Genomic DNA, 21,106 nt, shown 5'->3' on the forward strand with positions numbered 1-21,106 from the left:
ATCTATCTATCTATCATCTATCTATCTATCTATCTATCTATCTATCAATCTATCTATATATCATATATCTATCTATCTATCTATCTATCTATCTATCTATCTATCATCAATCTATCAATCTATCTATCTATCTATCTATCAACTATCTATCTATCTATCTATCTATCTATCTATCAATCTATCTATCTATCTATCTATCATCTATCTATCTATCTATCTATCATCAATCTATCTATCTATCTATCTATCTATCAATCTATCTATCTATCTATCAACTATCTATCTATCTATCTATCTATCTATCTATCTATCTATCATCTATCTATCTATCTATCATCAATCTATCTATCTATCTATCTATCATCTATCTATCTATCAACTATCTATCTATCTATCTATCTATCTATCATCAATCTATCAATCTATCTATCTATCTATCAACTATCTATCTATCTATCTATCTATCTATCTATCTATCTATCTATCTATCTATCTATCTATCTATCTATCAACTATCTATCTATCTATCATCTATCTATCTATCTATCTATCTATCTATCATCTATCTATCTATCTATCTATCTATCTATCATCAATCTATCTATCTATCTATCTATCAACTATCTATCTATCTATCAATCTATCATCAATCTATCTATCTATCATCAATCTATCTATCTATCTATCTATCTATCTATCTATCTATCTATCTATCTATCTATCATCAATCTATCTATCTATCATCTATCTATCTATCTATCATCAATCTATCTATCTATCTATCTATCTATCTATCTATCTATCTATCATCTATCTATCTATCAACTATCTATCTATCTATCTATCTATCTATCTATCTATCATCAATCTATCAATCTATCTATCAACTATCTATCTATCTATCATCTATCTATCTATCTATCTATCTATCAACTATCTATCTATCTATCTATCTATCATCTATCTATCTATCTATCTATCTATATATCTATCTATCTATATATCTATCATCTATCTATCTATCTATCTATCTATCTATCTATCTATCTATCAACTATCTATCTATCTATCTATCTATCATCAATCTATCTATCTATCTATCTATCTATCTATCTATCTATCTATCTATCATCAATCTATCTATCTATCTATCATCTATCTATCATCTATCTATCTATCTATCTATCTATCTATCTATCTATCTATCTATCATCAATCTATCTATCTATCTATCATCTATCTATCTATCTATCATCAATCTATCTATCTATCTATCTATCTATCTATCTATCAACTATCTATCTATCTATCTATCTATCTATCTATCTATCTATCATCAATCTATCAATCTATCTATCAACTATCTATCTATCTATCATCTATCTATCTATCTATCTATCATCTATCTATCTATCTATCTATCTATCTATCTATCTATCTATCTATCATCTATCTATCTATCTATCTATATATCTATCTATCTATATATCTATCATCTATCTATCTATCTATCTATCTATCTATCTATCTATCTATCTATCAACTATCTATCTATCTATCTATCTATCTATCATCAATCTATCTATCTATCTATCTATCTATCTATCTATCTATCTATCTATCTATCTATCATCAATCTATCTATCTATCTATCATCTATCTATCTATCTATCTATCTATCTATCTATCTATCTATCTATCTATCTATCTATCTATCAAGGCGGGATTTATGATTTCTCCAATCACAAGCAGGGGGCGGGGATTGTGCTCCTCCAGGCATTCCCGGCCAGGACAAGTACTGTCAGTGAGAAAAGGTGATGTGGCGGCTTTTTTGGGGGCATCAGATTGGCTCGGGGGGTGTGGCTGTGTCAGTTTCATTCCGGGACACTGTATTGTCCTGGAATAAATGTGCCCGGGACAGACCTGCAAAATGCGGGACTGTCCCGCGCAATCCGGGACACGTGGTCACCCTATGTCCCACACACAGGGAAGTGGGTTTAGATCAATAAATAACAAACGATCGATCACATTGCTTCCACCATGTAAATTCATAACCTGATTGTTCATGAATCTGGTCGTATTTCGAGTAAAGTATCTCAGTGCTGTTGTTGTCTGATACAAAAGGATCAATAATATTCCGTCCCGGCTGATCCAATTCAGTTTCCGATCGAATCCGATAGAAATCGAGTCTCAATCAATCAGAGACGGGAAGTGATGGCTATTCCATCGTTTGTGGATTCCATCGTTTGTGGTCTACACACCAGACCCAAGGCATCATCATCTAGAACCCCCAAATCCAATCCATAAAGAGGACCTGTCCTTCCCCAAGCCGAGCCAAGCAGCCGGTTCTCCATCTCCCAACCCCACATTGTCCTCCTCATTGTGCCCGGTGTCAGTCTATGGTCAGGGAAGTCATCCTGTGCCCACCAGATAGGAGTAATCACACCGCACAGAGCGCCTTATCTCCGGGGGCAGAACAATAGGCCTGCAATCCTCACACAGTATGAAAGAAGAATGGGGGGGGGGGGGGGGATAGATAAATCCTGATGATGGGGGTCACAGGGAGATCAGACAGGATGAGGAGACGGAGAGGAAAGACTGAGATCAGGGCAGAGGGGACCAAAAGAGGACAACTGAAGTGGGACCGCTGGGAGGTGAGACATCATTATAGTAATGTGACTGTGGGGGGTCATTAGAGTGTAAGCTCTTCTGGTGCAGAGACTGATGTGACTGGTTCAGTGTTCTCTGTACAGCACTGCGGTATATGTCAGAGCTATATAAATGTATAATAATAATAGTAGTGTGTGACTATGGATGGTAAGACATTAGAGTGTAAGCTCTTCTGGTGCAGATACTGATGTGACTGCCTCAGTGTTCTCTGTACAGCGCTGTGGTATATGTCAGAGATATATACATGTATAATAATAATTATAGGGGAAGATCCACAAAAAAATTACGCCGGCGTATCTACTGATACGCCGGCGTAATTTCAAATTTCCCGCGTCGTATCTTTGTTTTGACTCCTCAAAACAAGATACGACGGCATCTGGGTTAGATCCGACAGGCGTACGTCTTCGTACGCCGTCGGATCTCAGATGCAATTTTTCGACGTCCGCTAGGTGGCGTTCCCGTCGTCATCCGCGTCGAGTATGCAAATTAGCTATTTCCGACGATCCATGAACGTACGCGCGGCCGTCACATTTTTTTACGTCGTTTCCGTTCGGCTTTTTCCGGCGTATAGTTAAATATGGTGCTATATGGTGGCGTACTCAATGTTAAGTATGGCCGTCGTTCCCGCGTCTAATTTAGAAAATTTTACGTCGTTTGCGTAAGTCGTCCGTGAATGGGGCTGGACGCTATTTACGTTCACGTCAAAACCAATGACGTCCTTGCGACGTCTTTTAGCGCAATGCACGGCGGGAAATTTTAGGGACGGCGCATGCGCAGATCGTTCGGCGCGGGGACGCGCGTCATTTAAATGAAATACGCCCCCTACCCGCCGCATTTGAATTCCGCGCCCTTGCGCCGCGAGAGATACACTACGCCGCCGTAACTTACGGCGCAAATTCGTTGAGGATTCAAACTTATGCCAAGTAAGTTACGGCGGCGTAGCGTATCTTAGATACGCTGCGCTGATGAAGATCGTGGTGGATCTGCCCCATAGTGTGTGACTGTTGGGGGGAATTAGAATGTAATCTCTTCTGGCGCAGAAACTGATGTGACTGCCTAAGTGTTCTCTGCACAGCGCTGTGGTATATGTCAGAGCTATATAGATGTATAATAATAATAAAAATGAATGTGAGGGGGACATTAGAGTGTAAGCTCTTCTGGCAAAGAGACTGATGTGACTGGCTCAGTGATCTCTGTACAAAACTGCGGTATATGTCAGAGCTATATACATGTATAATAATAATATTAGTGTGTGACTGTGGATGGTAAGACATTGGAGTGTAAGCTCTTCTGGTGCAGATACTGATATGACTGGCTCAGTGTTCTCTGTACAGCACTACTGTATATGTCAGAGCTATATTATGCATAATAATAATAATAGTGTGTGACTGTGGGGGGACATTAGAGTGTAAGCTCTTCTGCCACAGAGACTGGTGTGACTGGCTCAGTGATCTCTGTACAGCACTATTGTATATGTCAGAGCTCTATACATGTATAATAATGATAGTGTGTGACTGTGGATGGTAAGACATTCGAGTGTAAGCTCCTTTGGTACAGAGACGGGTTTAATGTTCTCTGTACAACACTCCATATGTCAAAGTTATATAAATGTATAAAAGTAATAGCATGTGACTTTGGGGAGGGGGGCATTAGAGTGTAAGCTTCTCTGTCGCAGAGACTGAAGTGACCGTCTCAGTATTCTCTGTATAGCAGCACTGTGGTATATGTCAGAGTTATATAAGTGTATAATAATAATAATGTGTGACCGTGAGGGGACATTAGAGAGTAACTCCTCTGGGGCAGGGAATATCATGATTGGCCCAGCACTCTCTGTACAGCACTATGGAATATGTCAGAGCTATATTTAAAAAATGACTGTAAAGTATACATCATATACGTCTTTGCGCGGTGACGTGTGGCCGGTGGTAATGGTCTGTCCCTCTCCACAGATCCTGGCTGTGTTTGGCTCCATTCTTCTGTTGTTGTACATCTGGATATGTTATGAGAATTTCCATTTCCATGTCACCCATCTCTACGCCCACCTGGGTTACCCCAATGCCCAGCACATGGTCGGCCAGAGATACTTAAGAGGTATGTAGGACTGCAGTATATATGGTCAAAGCTGAATTCTATACAAAGAGCTTCACAGCTGAAATATATGCGGCGGCTGCTGGCGGACATCGAGTCTGCGTTACCAGCCGCTGGGCTCCTGCTGTGTGATCGCAGTGAGAGTGTGTCGCTGGTGGTGGGTATGCGCATCTCCTACCTGAAAGTGTCGGATCGCGTGTGTGCGCGTATGTACGTGTGTGTGTATGTACGTACGTACGTACGTACGTACGTACGTACGTGTGTGTGTGTGTAGGTACGTGTGTGTGTGTAGGTACGTGTGTGTGTGTGTAGCTACGTGTGTGTGTACGTACGTGTGTGTGTAGGTACGTGTGTGTGTGTACGTACGTGTGTGTACGTACATGTGTGTGTAGGTACGTGTGTGTTTGTGTAGGTACGTGTGTGTGTGTAGGTACGTGTGTGTGTGTACGTACGTGTGTGTGTAGGTACGTGTGTGTGTAGGTACGTGTGTGTACGTACGTGTGTGTGTGTAGGTACGTGTGTGTGTGTATAGGTATGTGTGTGTGTGTAGGTACGTGTGTGTAGGTACGTGTGTGTGTAGGTACGTGTGTGTGTAGGTACGTGTGTGTGTGTGTACGTACGTACGTGTGTGTAGGTACGTGTTTGTGTAGGTACGTGTGTGTGTGCACGTAAGTTAAGGTAAAAAAAAAAAAATTATTATTAATAAAAATGCAATAAAACTATCCCCTATTTTGTAAACGTTATAAATTTTGCGCAAACCAATCGATGAACGCTTATTGCGATTTTTTTGCCAAAAATATGTAGAAGAATACGTATCGGCCTAAACTGAGGGGAAAAAAAGTTTTTTTATATATTTTTGGGGGATATTTATTATAGTAAAAAGTAAAAAATATTGCATTGTTTTCAAAATTGTCGCTCTATTTTTGTTAATAGCGCAAAAAACAAACAAACGCAGAGGTGATCAAATACCACCAAAAGAAATCTCTATTTGTGGGAAAAAAAGGACGCCAATTTTGTTTGGGAGCCACGTCGCACGACCGTGCGATTGTCAGTTAAAGCGACGCAGTGCCGAATCGCAAAAAGGGACAAGGTCCTTAACCTGCATAATGGTCCGGGTCATAAGTGGTTAAGTAAAATAAAAAACCCAGAGGTGATCCACCCAAAAGGAAGCTCTATTTATGTGGAAAAAAAAATAGAAATAATAATTATATAAATTTAATTTGGGTACAATGTTGCATGACAACACAGTGCTGAATAGCAAAAAAAAACGGGCCTGGTCATGAAGGGGATAAAACCTTCCCGGAGCTCAACTGGTCAATATCTGCAGTTATCTCTACACTGGGACACTACATGACCCTTGTACAGTCACCTCTGCACCCGCCGCGCCCGGGCGCAGCCCTGACCACAGGCTTCTGTTTATCTGGCCGATGACCCCGATGTTCCAGGCAGTGAGCTCAGATCATCTCTGTCTTCTTCTTGTAGGAGTCGGCGTCGGTAAGAATCCAGAGATGGCTTCCCATTGGCTCAAGTAAGTCCCAATTTTATTTCATTCTTTACAGCCGACTTCTAATAATAAAGGGATAATGTGATTTTTTTTTTTTTTTACATCGGCCCAGTACTTAAAGCGGAGGTTCACCCTTTAAAACATTTTTTGACATCACACAAAGTCGCGCCATCCTACCGACACAATGCCAGTGTTTTTTTTTTTTATGTCAGCACATACCTCTTAATCCCGATTTTCACCTCACGGCAATCCCGCGGGACTGGGCGTTACCAAGCACTGCCTGTGATTGACAGGCTTCCGAACGGCGCATACTGCGCGTCACAGGTTGCCGACAGAACCCGAACGTCGGTGCGCAGGCGCCGTATAGAGCCGCACCGACGCTTGGGTTTTTTCGGCAACCTGTGACGTTCGACAGTATGTGCTGAAAAAAAAAAACACCGGCATTGTGTCGGTAGGATGGCGCGACTTTGTGTGATGTCAAAAAATGTTTTAAAGGGTGAACCTCTGCTTTAAAGGGAAACTCCACTTTTGTGGCGGAAAAAAAATAGCAAATAAAGAAAAAAAAATAATATAGTACATATAATTGCGACTAATCATATTGTAATTGACTCTGCAACCACTGCCATTTTCTGAAAAAATGCTAGACATGTGCACTGCCAAAATTTTTTTTTTCATTTTATCTTTTTTTTTGCTTTTTTCGAAAATCCGAAAATTGAGTAATTGGGTAAAGAGATTCGCATAGACCGTCCTCCGCACCACTGTCAATCTGCAATGGTGACCGGGAAGACTACCCTGCAGTAGAGAGAACTGAAAGCGAGGCTTGAACAACTCGTGGAAGGGACGACATCAATGGCAGTGAGGAGGACGGTCTATGTCAGGGATATGCAATTAGCTGACCTCCAGCTGTTGCAGAACTACAAGTCCCATGAGGCATAGCAAGACTCTGACAGCCACACCTTCCATACTTAGATGGGCCTCTTTTAATCATCAACCATGTGAGTTGCTAAATGTTGTACCTTCATTAAATGTAACCATATTGCTACACTTAGAGGCGCCTCTCTTCTCTTTTATACTCAGTTGTGATATAACGCTACTCTTATATCAAGACATCGCTTGTATATCAAGGCAAAATTTATATAAAAAAAAAAAAAAAGCTTGTCTTGCAAAACGCTCTCAAACCAAGGTTTTACTGTATATATAAAAAACGTCATTGGCAGCCAGCTTGTTCTTTATTGTGTGGAGGCCCACCAATGTTTGTGTTTTAATTGCTGGTTGTATATAAATCCTGTATAATGATAATAAAGTGCATGCAGAGTTGCATGCATCACCAATTTTTTTTTTTTTTGGGGGGGGGGGGGGGGGGTAAAGGTCCACTTTAAAAACAATTGACCATGATGCTTCTCTCTTGTTGCAGGCGTGCCGTACACAGCGCTCTGTCATCAACCAGACGGCTGAACCAAACTCACATCTCCCTATAATTCTATACTGCATTGTGATCACTGCGACCCAAGACTTCACTCAAGTTTTAATAAAGGGGGTTGTGTAAGTGCCGGTTCACACTACTGTGACCTAATTAACACTGTATTGTGTGAAAGTTCTATTGATGAAATGTGTATTGTATAGCAGGTGAGACAAGCTGCAGTCTTGATGTCTGACTTGTCAGCTGTAGCTAATTAGTTCATGTGGATTATAACGGTGCCAGAAAGTCTGACTAAAAATGTGTATTGGGCTCCTTGTGTCATGTTGTGGGTGGAGTTCAGTCATTGTTCATATTTGGTTGCTAACTGTATAAGAGCCTGAGTTTACCATTAAAAGATCTATCCGTTTTGAACCAGAGAACAGAGCTGTGTGTCTCGTTTCTGGGGAATCCTATGGGCCGTGTTCGTCTGCTGGATTGTGGAGTGTCGATAAGCTGCCGTGGGTTGGTGGAATGGAATATCTTAAACAGCGTTAACCCCTGACCATTTTATATATATACACACACACACACACACACACACACACACACACACACACACACACACACACACACACACACACACACACATATATATATATATATATATATATATATAAAAACAACAATCTCATGAAGTATATTGCCCCACCCAAAATATGCACATTCAATACTTTTCACACATATACAACAACACTTTGATATACATATATAATATAAAACAATTTTATAAAGTACAACTATATATAACAAACGGTACTTTATAACTAGTCTGGCACTGTGTTACTCTGTCAAGGTTGCTTAATAATTAGATCATATTTAATTTATTGTTACTATTTGGGAAACATGCTGCAGGTGCCGTCTGTCCTTCCCTCTGAAGGTGTGAAAAGTGTGCCTTCTGGGCTGGACCTCTTTCTGGGGAGATGAGGATGGATCATGAAATCTTTTGGATCATTTAATTGCTTTTACATTTCTGGTTGTAGGATCGTGTACATAAATGTTTGTGCACCATGAAATGTTTTGAATTCTGAGATACGTCTTCAGTTACTAATCCCCCTGAGGAAGACCATGGCTATACGGGTCAAAACGCATTGGAGTACCAATGTGGCTGACATTCTGTAATGTTTTTCTCCATTATGGAGAAAAACATTAAAGCGGTGGTTCCCCCTAAAACACATTGCTAACAATAGATTCGTAAGACCCGTTACACTGCGGGTAGGCTGGCTTTTTTTTTTTTTTTTTTTAGTACATACCGAGATCTCCCCGTCTCGTTCCTTGTCGGTGGGCGTTCCTAGTTGATTGACGTTCCTCGGACGGGCGCGTACGTGACGTCACGACTTTCCGAAAGAAGCCGAACGTCGCTGCGCATGCGCCGTATAGAGCCGACTCTATACGGCGCATGCGCAGCGACGTTCGGCTTCTTTCGGAAAGTCGTGACGTCACGTACGCCCCCGTCCGAGGAACGTCAATCAACTAGGAACGCCCACCGCCAAGGGACGAGACGGGGAGATCTCGGTATGTACGAAAAAAAAAAAAAAAAAAAAGCCAGCCTACCCGCAGTGTAACGGGTCTTACGAATCTATTGTTAGAAATTAGTTTTAGGGGGAACCACCGCTTTAAGTATTGTATTGGCTAACCAGATCTCATATTTTAAATAGGAGCATGACATTATTTTTATGAATTGAAATTCAAAGACCTTTTATAATTAGTTACTGTCTTTTGATCCATTAACATTGCTGCCGAAAAGCCTCTTGCGGGAACTGTCCCATTGGACCCTTTTTGGGGTCGTGCAGCTTCAGTATCTCTCACACATGTGTTTTCTCAACTCATACACTTGGAAATGGGACCAGCAGCAAAAACCTGCCATCAAAAGGCGGCTGCTAACTGCTGAAGCTGTAGAGCAGGGATCCTCAAACTACGGTCCTCCAGCTGTTGTAGAACTACACATCTCATGAGGCATTGTAACACACTGACATTCACAGACATGACTGGACATGATGGGAATTGTAGTTCCTGAACAACTGGAGGGCCGTAGTTTGAAGACCCCTGCTGTAGAGCATGGGTGCTCAACCTGTGGCCCTCCAGCTGTTGCAAAACTACAATTCCCATCATGCCTCTGACTTTGGGCGTCAAGCTTGTAACTGTCAGCAGCTTGCAATGCCTCATGGGAATTGTAGTTCCGCAACAGCTGGAGGGCCACAGGTTAAGCACCCATGCTGTAGAGCCTGTACAAAGCAATGACCAGCATCATTGCTGTCTACATGTATCCACACATCCAGCAGGGACCTGCCACTAGGAATAAATACCAATCCCTTGATGCAGGCAAACGAGCCCAGTTATTATCTGTGTCTAGCTGCAGAAGGTCCACTAGACATGCAGATACACAAGATGAGCCGAGTATACTGACAGACTGTCATTGCTTTATACAAGCTCTGCATCCGCAACAGTTCACTCACAAGAACCTGATGACTGCTCTATGCTGAAGCTTAACCACTTGCCGTCGCCGCACCGTCGTTATACGTCCACAAGGTGGCTCTCCTAGGCGAGACCACGTAAATGGACGTCCTACCTTTTAGCCGCCACTAGAGGCGCGCGCCCCCCGCTCGCCCCCGACTCCCGTGCGTGTGCCCGGCGGGCGCGATCGCCGCCGGGCACACGCGATCGCTCGGTACAGAGCGGGGAACGGGAGCTGTGTGTGTAAACACACAGCTCTCGTTCCTGTCAGCAGGGGAAATGCTGATTTTCTGTTCATACAATGTATGAACCGAGGATCAGTGTTTCCCCTAGTGAGGCCACCCCCCCCCCCCCCCCACAGTAAGAACACACCCAGGCATACTTAACCCCTTCCCCGCCCCCTAGTGTTAACCCCTTCACTGCCAGTGGCATTTTTATAGTAATCTAATGCATTTTTATAGCACTGATCGCTATAAAAATGCCAATGGTCCCAAAAATGTGTCAAAAATGTCCGAAGTGTCCGCCATAATGTCGCAGTACCGAAAAAAAAAAAATCGCTGATCGCCGCCATTACTAGTAAAAAAAATATTAATAAAAATGCCATAAAAATACCCCCTATTTTGTAAACGCTATAACTTTTGCGCAAACCAATCAATAAACGCTTATTGCGATTTTTTTTTACGAAAAATATGTAGAAGAATACGTATCGGCCTAAACTGAGGAAAAAAAATGTTTTTTTATATATTTTTGGGGGATATTTATTACAGCAAAAAGTAAAAAATATTCATTTTTTTCAAAATTGTCGTTCTATTTTTGTTTATAGCGCAAAAAATAAAAAACGCAGAGGTGATCAAATACCACCAAAAGAAAGCTCTATTTGTGGGAAAAAAAGGACGCCAATTTTGTTTGGGAGCCACGTCGCACGACCGCGCAATTGTCTGTTAAAGCGACGCAGTCCCGAATCGCAAAAAGTACTCTGGTCTTTGGGCAGCAATATGGTCCGGGGGGTAAGTGGTTAAAGAGGTTGTAAAGGAAAAACATTTTCTTTCCCTAAATAGCTTCCTTTACCTTAGTGCAGTCCACCTTCACTTACCTCATCCTTCCATTTTGATTTTAAATGTCCTTATTTCTTCTGAGAAATCCTCACTTCCTGTTCTGTCTGTATCTCCACACAGTAATGGGAGGCTTTCTCCCTGGTGTGGAGAAAGCCTCTTGAGGGGGCGAGCAGAAGTGTCAGGACGCCCACTAACACACAGCTCCTTTCTCTATCTGCAAAGTAGAGAGCGTCCTGACTCTACTACTCACCCCCTCAAGAGACTTTCTCCACACCAGGGATAGGACTTAGAATGGGGTGGGAGAAGGGTTATGGCCTAGATGGTAGTTAACTGGTATTCTAGATTAAAGGGGTTGTAAAGGATTTTTTTCCCCCTAAATATCTTCCTTTACCTCAGTGCAGTCCTCCTTCACTTACCTCATCCTTCCATTTTGCTTTTAAATGTCTTTATTTCTTCTGAGAAATCCTCACTTCCTGTTTTTCTGTCTGTAACTCCACACAGTAATGCGAGGCTTTCTCCCTGGTGTGGAGAAAGCCTCTTGAGGGGGTGAGTGGGAGAGTCAGGACACTCTCTACTTTGCAGATAGAGAAAGGAGCTGTGTGTTAGTGGGCGTCCTGACACTCCTGCTCACCCCCTCAAGAGGCTTTCTTCACACCAGGGAGAAAGCCTTGCATTACTGTGTGGAGTTACAGACAGAAGAACGGGAAGTGAGGATTTCTCAGAAGAAATAAGGACATTTAAAAGCAAAATGGAAGGATGAGGTAAGTCAGTGTTTCTCAATTCCAGTCCTCAGGCCCCCCCAACAGGTCAGGTTTTCAGGATTTCCCTCAGATGAAAAGGCTGTGGTGATTACTAAGGCAGTGAAACTGATCAAATCACCTGTGCAAAATGATGGAAATCCTGAAAACCTGACCTGTTGGGGGGGCCTGAGGACTGGAATTGAGAAACACTGAGGTAAGTGAAGGAGGATTGCACTAACTAAGGTAAAGGAAGCTATTTAGGGAAACATTTTTTTTCCTTTACAACCCCTTTAACCTAGAATACCAGTCAACTACCATCTAGGCATAACCCTTCTCCCACCCAGGCGCCCCAACAGGTCATGTTTTCAGGATTTCCCTCAGATTAAATGGCTGTGATAATTACTAAGGCAGTGAAACTGATCAAACCACCTGTGCAAACATAATGGAAATCCTGAAAACATGATCTGTTGGGGCACCTTGAGGACTGGAGTTGAGAAACACTGCAGTAAAGTAAAGATTTCTATACTTGCCCATTTAGAAGGCGCTCTGGTCTGGTTTTATGAGCACCCCAGTGGCTGGTTTCAGTGAAGGGGAGAGATCTCCAACAGCTGCAGAGCCTGGCTGGTGACATCACCCATTGACTTACTAGGGGGAACCTAATGGCCATGGTCTCTGCTTTACACTGAAGCCAGCTCCGGGACCCAGTCATGTGACCGGACCAGCAGTGTTCATTTTGGCAGCAAATTTCAATTCGGTTTTAGTCCCATTTTAGTCTTCTGCAATGATTTTAGTCGACTGAATCTCCAGTACATTTTAGTTGACTAAAACACATTTTAATAGCCTAAAATCTAATGAGTAATTAAATTGTAATGCATTAGTTAACATTTATCTACAATTTCCAAACTCATTATATACTGCTGGGGTGAAGAATCGAATATTTTATTATTTATGGTATTGAGGTATGAACATTTTGAAGTTATTTAGTCTTTTGATTAAAATGCAGTTTTACTCGACTAAATTAACACTGCTGACCAGAGCACCCTCAGGATAGTAAGTACAGAAAACTTTAACAGGGTAGTTGGTATAGGGCATGGATATGCAATTAGCGGACCTGTTGTAAAACCACAAGTCCCATCATTCCTCTGCCTCTGGGTGTTATGCTTTTGACTGTCAGAGTCTTGCTATGCCTCATGGGATTTGTAGTTCTGCAACAGCTGGAGGTCCGCTAATTGCATATCCCGGGTATAGGGCTTAGAAGCAGGTTAAGGGGTTGTAAAGGTTCATTTTCGAAATTGGTTCCTTTAAGCTAGTGCATTGTTGGTTCACTAACCTTTTCCTTCTAAATGTTTTTTTTCTTTGTCTGAATTTCTCACTTCCTGTTCCTCCTCAGAAAGCTGTTCTGGCTGACTAACCCCCAGCCAGAACGGCTCGGATGATGGGGGGCAGGTTTACTGGAGGAGAAACAGGAAGTGAGAAATTCAGACAAAAAAATACATTTAGAAGGAAGAGGTAAGTGAACCAACAATGCACTAGGAACCCATTTAGAAAATAAAAAACAAACCTTTACAACCCCTTTAAGTTTAGATCATATGTGACTGGACTTCTCCTTTATGGGTCACACCATACAAAGTGTGTGCATTGCATAAAATTGCAACACGACTGAATTGTTGCAAAACACGCTAGAACATGCACGTGTGCATAGAGGTGAATGAGGTATAACGTTTTAAAATAAAAGCATGCCATGAGTTAACATTGCATTATACCGTCCCTTCACCATGCATTATACAGAGCATAACACACTCAGGCTGGTGTGAATAAGGTCACACTGAAATATTCTGTGTATCGGTGATCTGACGATATGGTTCCGGCTATCGAGATGGTTCCTGTAAGGACTGCGCCGGCGCAATCCTTGCCGACGGAAATCTCCGAACCTCGGCCGGCATCCAGGGCAACGTGGAATTTGAGGACGGCTCGCTCGGCCTCCTGGATTTTTTTTTTAACATCCTCCAATCCACAGGGATGTTAAGGAATGAGCCTGGATGCCGGCCGAGGTTCGGAGATTTCCGACGGCAAGGATTGCGTCTGCGCAGTCCTTACAGGAACAATCTCGATAGGGGAACCTTAACGACAATTTACCGGACCTTGTAACAGACCTCAGATGGCAGAAAGTCTGATTTCCACACTCACACAATCTTACAGCACTAGTGTGTTCTGCTGATAGGAAGCATTCCGCACCAGCAAAACACAACATCTGGCAGCGATCAAGCAAAAAAAAAAAAAAAAAAAAAAAAACACACACACATAACAGGCTGGCTGTACCGAAGTTGATCAATAGGCCGCCTTCAGTATCGTCGGCCTGCCCATAAGTGGATCAAACTTCATCCATTCCCTGCTGAACCAGACACGATTCAATCTATGGTTGGGCTGTGTTGGACCCCTTTCACACTGAGCTGCTTTGCAGGCACTGTAATGCTATAAATGGCACCTGCAAAGCGCCCTGAAAGAGCCGCTCCTTTGACTCCAGTGTGAAAGCCCTTGGGGCTTTCACACTGGAGCAGTGCGCTGGCAGGACGGTAAAACATGTCCTGCAGGCAGCATCTTTGGAGCGGTGTGTATACCGCTCTTCCACTGCTCCTGCCCATTGAAATGAATGGGCACCGTGGCCAAAGCGCCACTGCAAAATGTAGAAGTTGAAAGGATGGACAGCCGCACCTCCAAAAAAAAAAAAAAACAGCAAACCTTAGGTTGTCTTTATTTAAAAAATAGGTGGACTAAGCACTGATCACAGTGTGAAACGCGTAGGCTGTATTCCACCCTTTGCTGTTATTTGTAGTGCATTTTCCACCTATTAAATAAAGACAACCTAAGGGTTTTTTTGGAGGTGCGGCTGTCCATCCTTTCAACTTCTACATTTTGCCTCGTGCATTGCCGGCACTCTTGGCCTCCTGAGCAGCTACTGATTGTCCAGCAGACCCACCTTAAGCAGCAATTTCTCTTTCCAAAGCGCCACTGCATTGACACTTTGCGGGTGGTTTTAACCCTTTTTCAGCCGTTAGCGGGGTGCTTTTAACCCCCGCTAGCAGCCAAATACCTCTGCAAACATGGTGTAAAGCGCCGCTAAAAATAGCGGCGCTTTACTGCCGCCTTAAGGGAACCTATTCTGACATCTCTTAAAATGTCCATGTCCTGGATCTCCGGCGGCTCTCAAGGTTTCCTTTTGCTCCCCTCATCACTGCTGTCGTGTGAAGGTCAGTGAGAGGAACCTAAAGGCCCGTACACACACACCATTGGATTTTCCAGCTTCAACCAATTACCATTTCTGCTTCAAAACCTAAAAAATAAACCACACACGGCACAACCACTGGCCAGTTAAGAAACTGGTGTTTTATTTTAGATTGATCATTAACAAAAATATAAAAGTTTGAACATACATAAAAAAGGGACAAATTTGCATTGAGATCTCAGGAAATGTTATCGGGTTGGATAAATACTGTACATGTCGCAGCAATCAATGGGGTGCTACTGGAGGAACAACCTCAGCTGTGTCGTCTATAGAGACGGGGGGGGGGGCAGCCATGTTGTAAAGCAAGACCACATACCTTTAGTCCAATACTGCTCACAGGCCATGAAATATAGAGGTGGATGCCTTGCAGTCTGCTACATAAAAAGTTAATATGGCCAGTTAGGGAAATCTCTACAATGCAGCCTGCTTCTTCTTAAAAGGCTCATTTACACTTGATATGCCTTACCGCTCATGCGTTTCACTCACATTAACGCAAACAGTCAAAATACATCAAGGGAATGCAACCCTATAGACGTGGACTGCCAGATTGCAGACATGGAATAAAGTTTTTTAAAAAAAAAGGAGACAGTGTGCAGCCATTTTTTTTCCAACATTGCAGGGCATTAGGGCAGCGTTTCTCAATTCCAGTCCTCAGGCCCCCCCCAACAGGTCAGGTTTTCAGGATTTCCATTATTTTGCACAGGGGATTTGATCAGTTTCACTGCCTTAGTAAATCACCACAGCCTTTTCATCTGAGGGAAATCCTGAAAACCTGACCTGTTGGGGGGGCCCGAGGACTGGAATTGAGAAACACTGCATTAGGGTGAAAAGGGACATCAGTCAAACCCCCAGAAGGAAGGAGTGTCTGGAGTTACTCTCAATACAAAAGCGATGCAGACATTAATACAAAGCTGGAGGAACAGTCATGCAAAGATAAAAAGGTGGTAATAGAAGGATTGGATTAGCTTTTTTTTTTTGGAGCAAATCCTCGTCCTAGCTACCCCTTCTGGTACTACCTACGTAATGGCTGTTATTGCTCTTTTATCCAGTCTAGCGAGAACGGTCATCACCCCATTCTATGGACATTACCGTATAGAAGAGATCTGGAAAACTGAAGAAAATGACAAACATATGGATACCGATTAAGCAGCATCATCAGCCAATCGCAAAAAGGTATACCAACATAGGCGTGCGCACAGGGTGTGCCTGGGCACACCCTAATCACCTTGTGCAGTGCAGATTGCCGCTACTGCCCTGGCTCATTCCTCTTCTCTCCCAAAGGCTGCTGCAGCTGCTGGCACACATGGGAAGTTTTAAAAAGAGTGGGGGAAGGGGCTGGTAAATATATATAATTTACCAGCCCCTTCCCTTTGTGAATGAGCACAGTAAGTGATTGATGGTGTGTGTTTGAGCTTTGGAGTGCACACCCTAAGGCCTCGTACACACGAGCAGACATGTCCGATGAAAAACGGTCTGGGAGCTTTTGGTCTGAGAAGGGGACTTCCTGTCCCACTTCCTCCTTCCGCCGAGGGGCTGGACAGGCGATTAGCTTAATCGCCTTCTTGCAGCCCCTCCCTGTAGGCGAGCGCCTGTCCAATCGGACGGCGCCGCGCGCATGCGCAGTGGGTGACCAGCCGTGAAGCCGAAAGCTGTCACTGCCAGGTGGCCACACTAGGAATGAAGACGCCGGCGAAGGGGGGCGAGGAGCGAAGCCCCGGCCGGCGCGTCGCTGGAGCAGGTAAGTGTCTGTTTATTAAAAGCCAGCAGCTACACTTTTTGTAGCTGCTGACTTTTAATAAACTTCAAAAAAAGGCCGGAACACCCTTTTAAGCTCGTGTATTGTTGGTTCACTTACCTTTTCCTTCCATTTCCCTTCTAAATGTTTTTTTTCTTTGTCTGAATTTCTCACTTCCTGTTGCTGTTCAGTAAGCTGTTCTAAATGACTTTCCACCACTCGGATGATGGGGGGGCAAGCTTACTGAGGAGAAACAGGAAGTGAGAAATTCAGACAAAGAAAAAATAATTTAGAAGGGAAATTGAAGGAAAAGGTAAGTGAACCAACAATGCACGAGCTTAAAGCGGAGGTTCTGTTTTTTTAAGACTAATCTGCTGCTGTTCCTATAGTACGTTTACTCACATGTGCCGTTCTTGCAGCCGCCAGGATCCTCGTTTCCCAGAAAAGAATATTTTATAAAATAGTATGATGGACATTGCCATCTTAATTGTGGGCGCTCTGAAGCCCTTCTGTTCTTTCTTCCGGGATGCGTGAATGCTGATCTCCCAGCATTCACTGCGTAATCCCGCGCATGCGCAGTGTTGACGGCAAGCCGCGCCGTCAACACTGCTCAGTTGCCATCACAACAGCCTTAATTACAATGGGGAAGATGTATCCGCCCTTATCACATGACGCGAGTCATGTGACCCGCGTCACGTGACAGCCCAGCTAGCGCGATACTACACGCCTAGCTATTTCGGATGATGTGCTCTGATTGTATGTCTCCAGGGAGTGACGTGCAGGCCAATCCGCTTCCACAATGCACAGAGCCGTCGGGGAATATAGCGACACGCCCATTCCCCGATGGGATGAAAACCCGGAAGGAGAGTAGAGGTAAGGGAGCATCGTGGGAAAACAAATTCAACGCTATCATGCTTAAATTGGGTTAAAGCTATGAATGCTGTAAACTTCATTTTGAGGGTGAACCTCCGCTTTAAAGGAACCTATTTAGAAAATAAAAAACAAACCTTTACAACCCTTCAAAGTGACAGCACTCATTAAAGTTTTGAGTTCAATATTCCCAAACTGGCACTGAATGGCATTTAAAAAAAGCTTCAGTAAAGCTCGCTGAAGGCTCTGAAAAAAAGCTCACTGTAAAGAAACTCCGATTATTCTCTTTTACCAAGAAAAATAAAAGCTTGATTGCCCATCAGTCAGTGTTAGTGGAGGAATGCCTCCCCGCAGCGCTATTGTGTACTGCTGACAGGGAGCCTTCCCAGCCGACAGAACACAATGATTACCCGCTAGTGGCTGTAGCCACCGTCAGTAAACGCATATTAAAAAAAAAAAGCCAACAGGCTTGTCGCCTATCGATGGATCAACTTGTGTACAATCAGTCTGCCCATAGATGGATCGTATCTCAGCTGGTCTCTACTGAACCGGCTGAATTTTGGTCCATGTATGGCTGTCTAACGCTGGTATTTTACAAGCCCAATCCTCTGTATATTAGGTCTTAAAAAGTTGGCGCCCAGCAGCAGGACTGGCCGAATAATTACCTATTCATTTTTCTATACTCATGTAAACTTTACTCATGTAGGTTTACACAATTTCATTCATTAGGTAATGATTTTTTCCTCCAAAGGATGAACCATGACTTAAAGCAAAAAAGTCTTCTGCTGCATTAGAGCCTTCTTATTCTTAAAGCGGAGGTTCACCCTAAAACATCTATATACCATTACATCCAGCATACTTCCGACATCTACAGTATGCCTTTTTTTGCCGTACATGCCGTTTTATTGTTATTCCCCCCCCCCCCCCCCGGCTTCCGGGTTCTGGCTCCCGCGGGAGTTCCTATTCAGAGGTTAGATTGACGTCTGGTGAAAAACTTCCCCTGGCGCATCACCAGTTTTCTGTAACTAGCCGACCTGCGAGCTCTATATGGCGCCTGCGCAGTCAGCTCTACACGGCGGGCGCAGGCGCTGTATAGAGCCGACTCGCAGGTCGGCTAGTTACGGAAAACTGGTGAGGCGCCTTATGCGCCAGGGGAAGTTTTTCACCAGACATCAATCATCTAACCTCTGAATAGGACCGCCCAGTCCCGCGGGAGCCGGAAGCTGGGGGGGGGGAATAACAATAAACCGGTATGCTGGATGTAATGGTATATAATTGTTTTAGGGTGAACCTCCGCTTTAAGAATAAGAAGGCACTCTAATGCAGCAGAGGCTCACCCTAAAACAATTATATACCATTACATCCAGTATATTAATGACATCTACAGTATGCTGGGTTTTTTTTTGCCGTACATACCGTTTTATTGTTATTTTCCCCCCTGCTTCCGCGGGAGTGGGCGTTCCTATTCAGAGGTTAGATGATTGACGTCTGGTGAAAAACTTCCCCTGGCACATCACCAGTTTTCCGTAACTAGCCGACCTGCGAGTCGGCTCTATACGGCGCCTGCCATGTAGAGCTGACTGCGCAGGCGCCATATAGAGCTCGCAGGTCGGCTAGTTACAGAAAACTGGTGACGTGCACCAGGGGAAGTTTTTCACCAGACGTCAATCATCTAACCTCTGAATAGGAACGCCCACTCCCGCGGGAGCCAGAACCCGGGGGGAAACAATAAAACTGTATGTACGGCAAAAAAAAAAAAGCATACTGTAGATGTCGGAAGTATGCTGGATGTAATGGTATATAGATGTTTTTTAGGGTGAACCTCCGCTTAAGGGCCCTTTCACACGTACGAACAAACGGTCCGTTTATTACAAGTCTGTTTACGGACTTGTAATGTATCCCTATGGGATTGCAGACGTTAGCGGATGATGCATCCGCTAACGTCCGCAACCATCTGCGTCCGCAAAGATCCGCTTTTGCAGGCGGAAGAAAACCCTATTTTTCTTCCGTCCGGCGGAACGGATCGGATGAATACGGACACACGGTCCGCATTCATCCGATTCCCCATAGGGGAGAGCGGAGGAGAGACAGGGCGGTCTCTGCACAGTGTGCAGGGACCGCCCTGTCCGCCGACAGCTCAGCAGGGATTTACGGAGGAATCCCCGCTGAGCCAAACGGGCCAACGGAGCGGATCAATACGGATCCGCTCCGTGTGAAAGAGCCCTTAATGTATTGTCATTAGCAATAGTATCTCGGCACCACCAAAAGTAGCCAAGGACAATGAGGTCGATTTACGAAAACTGCAGTGCGCAAAATCTGGTGCAGCTCTGCTTATAAGCCAATCAGCTCCCAGGTTTTTTTTGTTGTCAAAGCTTAAATTGAACAAGCTGAATTAGACGCCGACTGGCTACCATGCAAAGCTGCACCAGATTCTCCAGTTTTAGGTAAATCAGCTCCATTGGGTTTTTAGAGCAAGCTCCCACTTTCTAAAGACGAATTTCAACCCAGCACACGAGATCCTGAAATATGCCGTTTGAAATCGGCCGCGCTTAAGAATTCTAAAAAACATTTTTATTTTCAGATGCATATAAAAAAAAAAAAATCAAGTAAATGTTGCTGTGCCTTGAAGAGGACAGGCAACATTACACATGGAAGGCGATAGTTCATCTTCAGTGTCATGAACGGATGTGGGCAGTCTTCGTAAAGTCTATACATTGAAGGAAAAAACGAACGGAAAAACTTCCATGTACGCTCCGGATACCTGAGCTGTGTAGGACAACGCAATGGGAAAGCCAACGTGCGGTCAGGCCCAGGCCTCAATGATGTCCTCGCTTTCCAAGCCAAGCTGATCGGCTGTGCTTTTTGCCTTTAGTTTCTTCCCTTCGAACATGAAGCAAACTTTCTTAGAGAGACCCATGGCAGCCTTGTACTGGTCCATCAGAGACTTCATAGGTTCGTTCTGTAAAAAAAAAGGGAGGAGGCTGAAATGTGAACACAACGTCCCCAAACCGCAGAAAGTGAACCAGCATTATGGAGAGTGATCCCGGGGTCTAGTCTACAACTACAGCTGTGGTGGTTTTGGCGGTGCTGGATCACAAAGATTAAAGACATACTAGGAAACCCACATACAAAACTTGCCATAAATAAAATATTTAGTACCGTATATGCCGGCGTACAAGACGACCCCCTATTTTTCCAGGAAAAATGTTGGTTTTGGGATATACTCGCCCTATAAGACTACCCCCTTCTTA

General features: G+C 43.7%; 1 protein-coding gene across 1 annotated transcript in view; it reads right to left on the minus strand.

Annotated features, from left to right (window-relative positions):
• Positions 1–20,025: 20,025 nt before the first annotated feature.
• The window catches only part of LOC120944350 (nuclear factor of activated T cells 2 interacting protein), a 29,362-nt gene continuing 28,281 nt past the window's right edge, over positions 20,026–21,106 (minus strand). Inside the window, exon 10 of the mRNA XM_040358401.1 lies at positions 20,026–20,814. Within this exon, the coding sequence (XP_040214335.1) occupies positions 20,659–20,814 (156 nt within the window). The 3' untranslated portion in view covers positions 20,026–20,658. The remainder of the gene's footprint in view (positions 20,815–21,106) is intronic.

Source organism: Rana temporaria, chromosome 6 (genome assembly GCF_905171775.1).
Source record: "Rana temporaria chromosome 6, aRanTem1.1, whole genome shotgun sequence".
In the NCBI taxonomy this organism is placed as follows: Eukaryota; Metazoa; Chordata; class Amphibia; order Anura; family Ranidae; genus Rana; species Rana temporaria.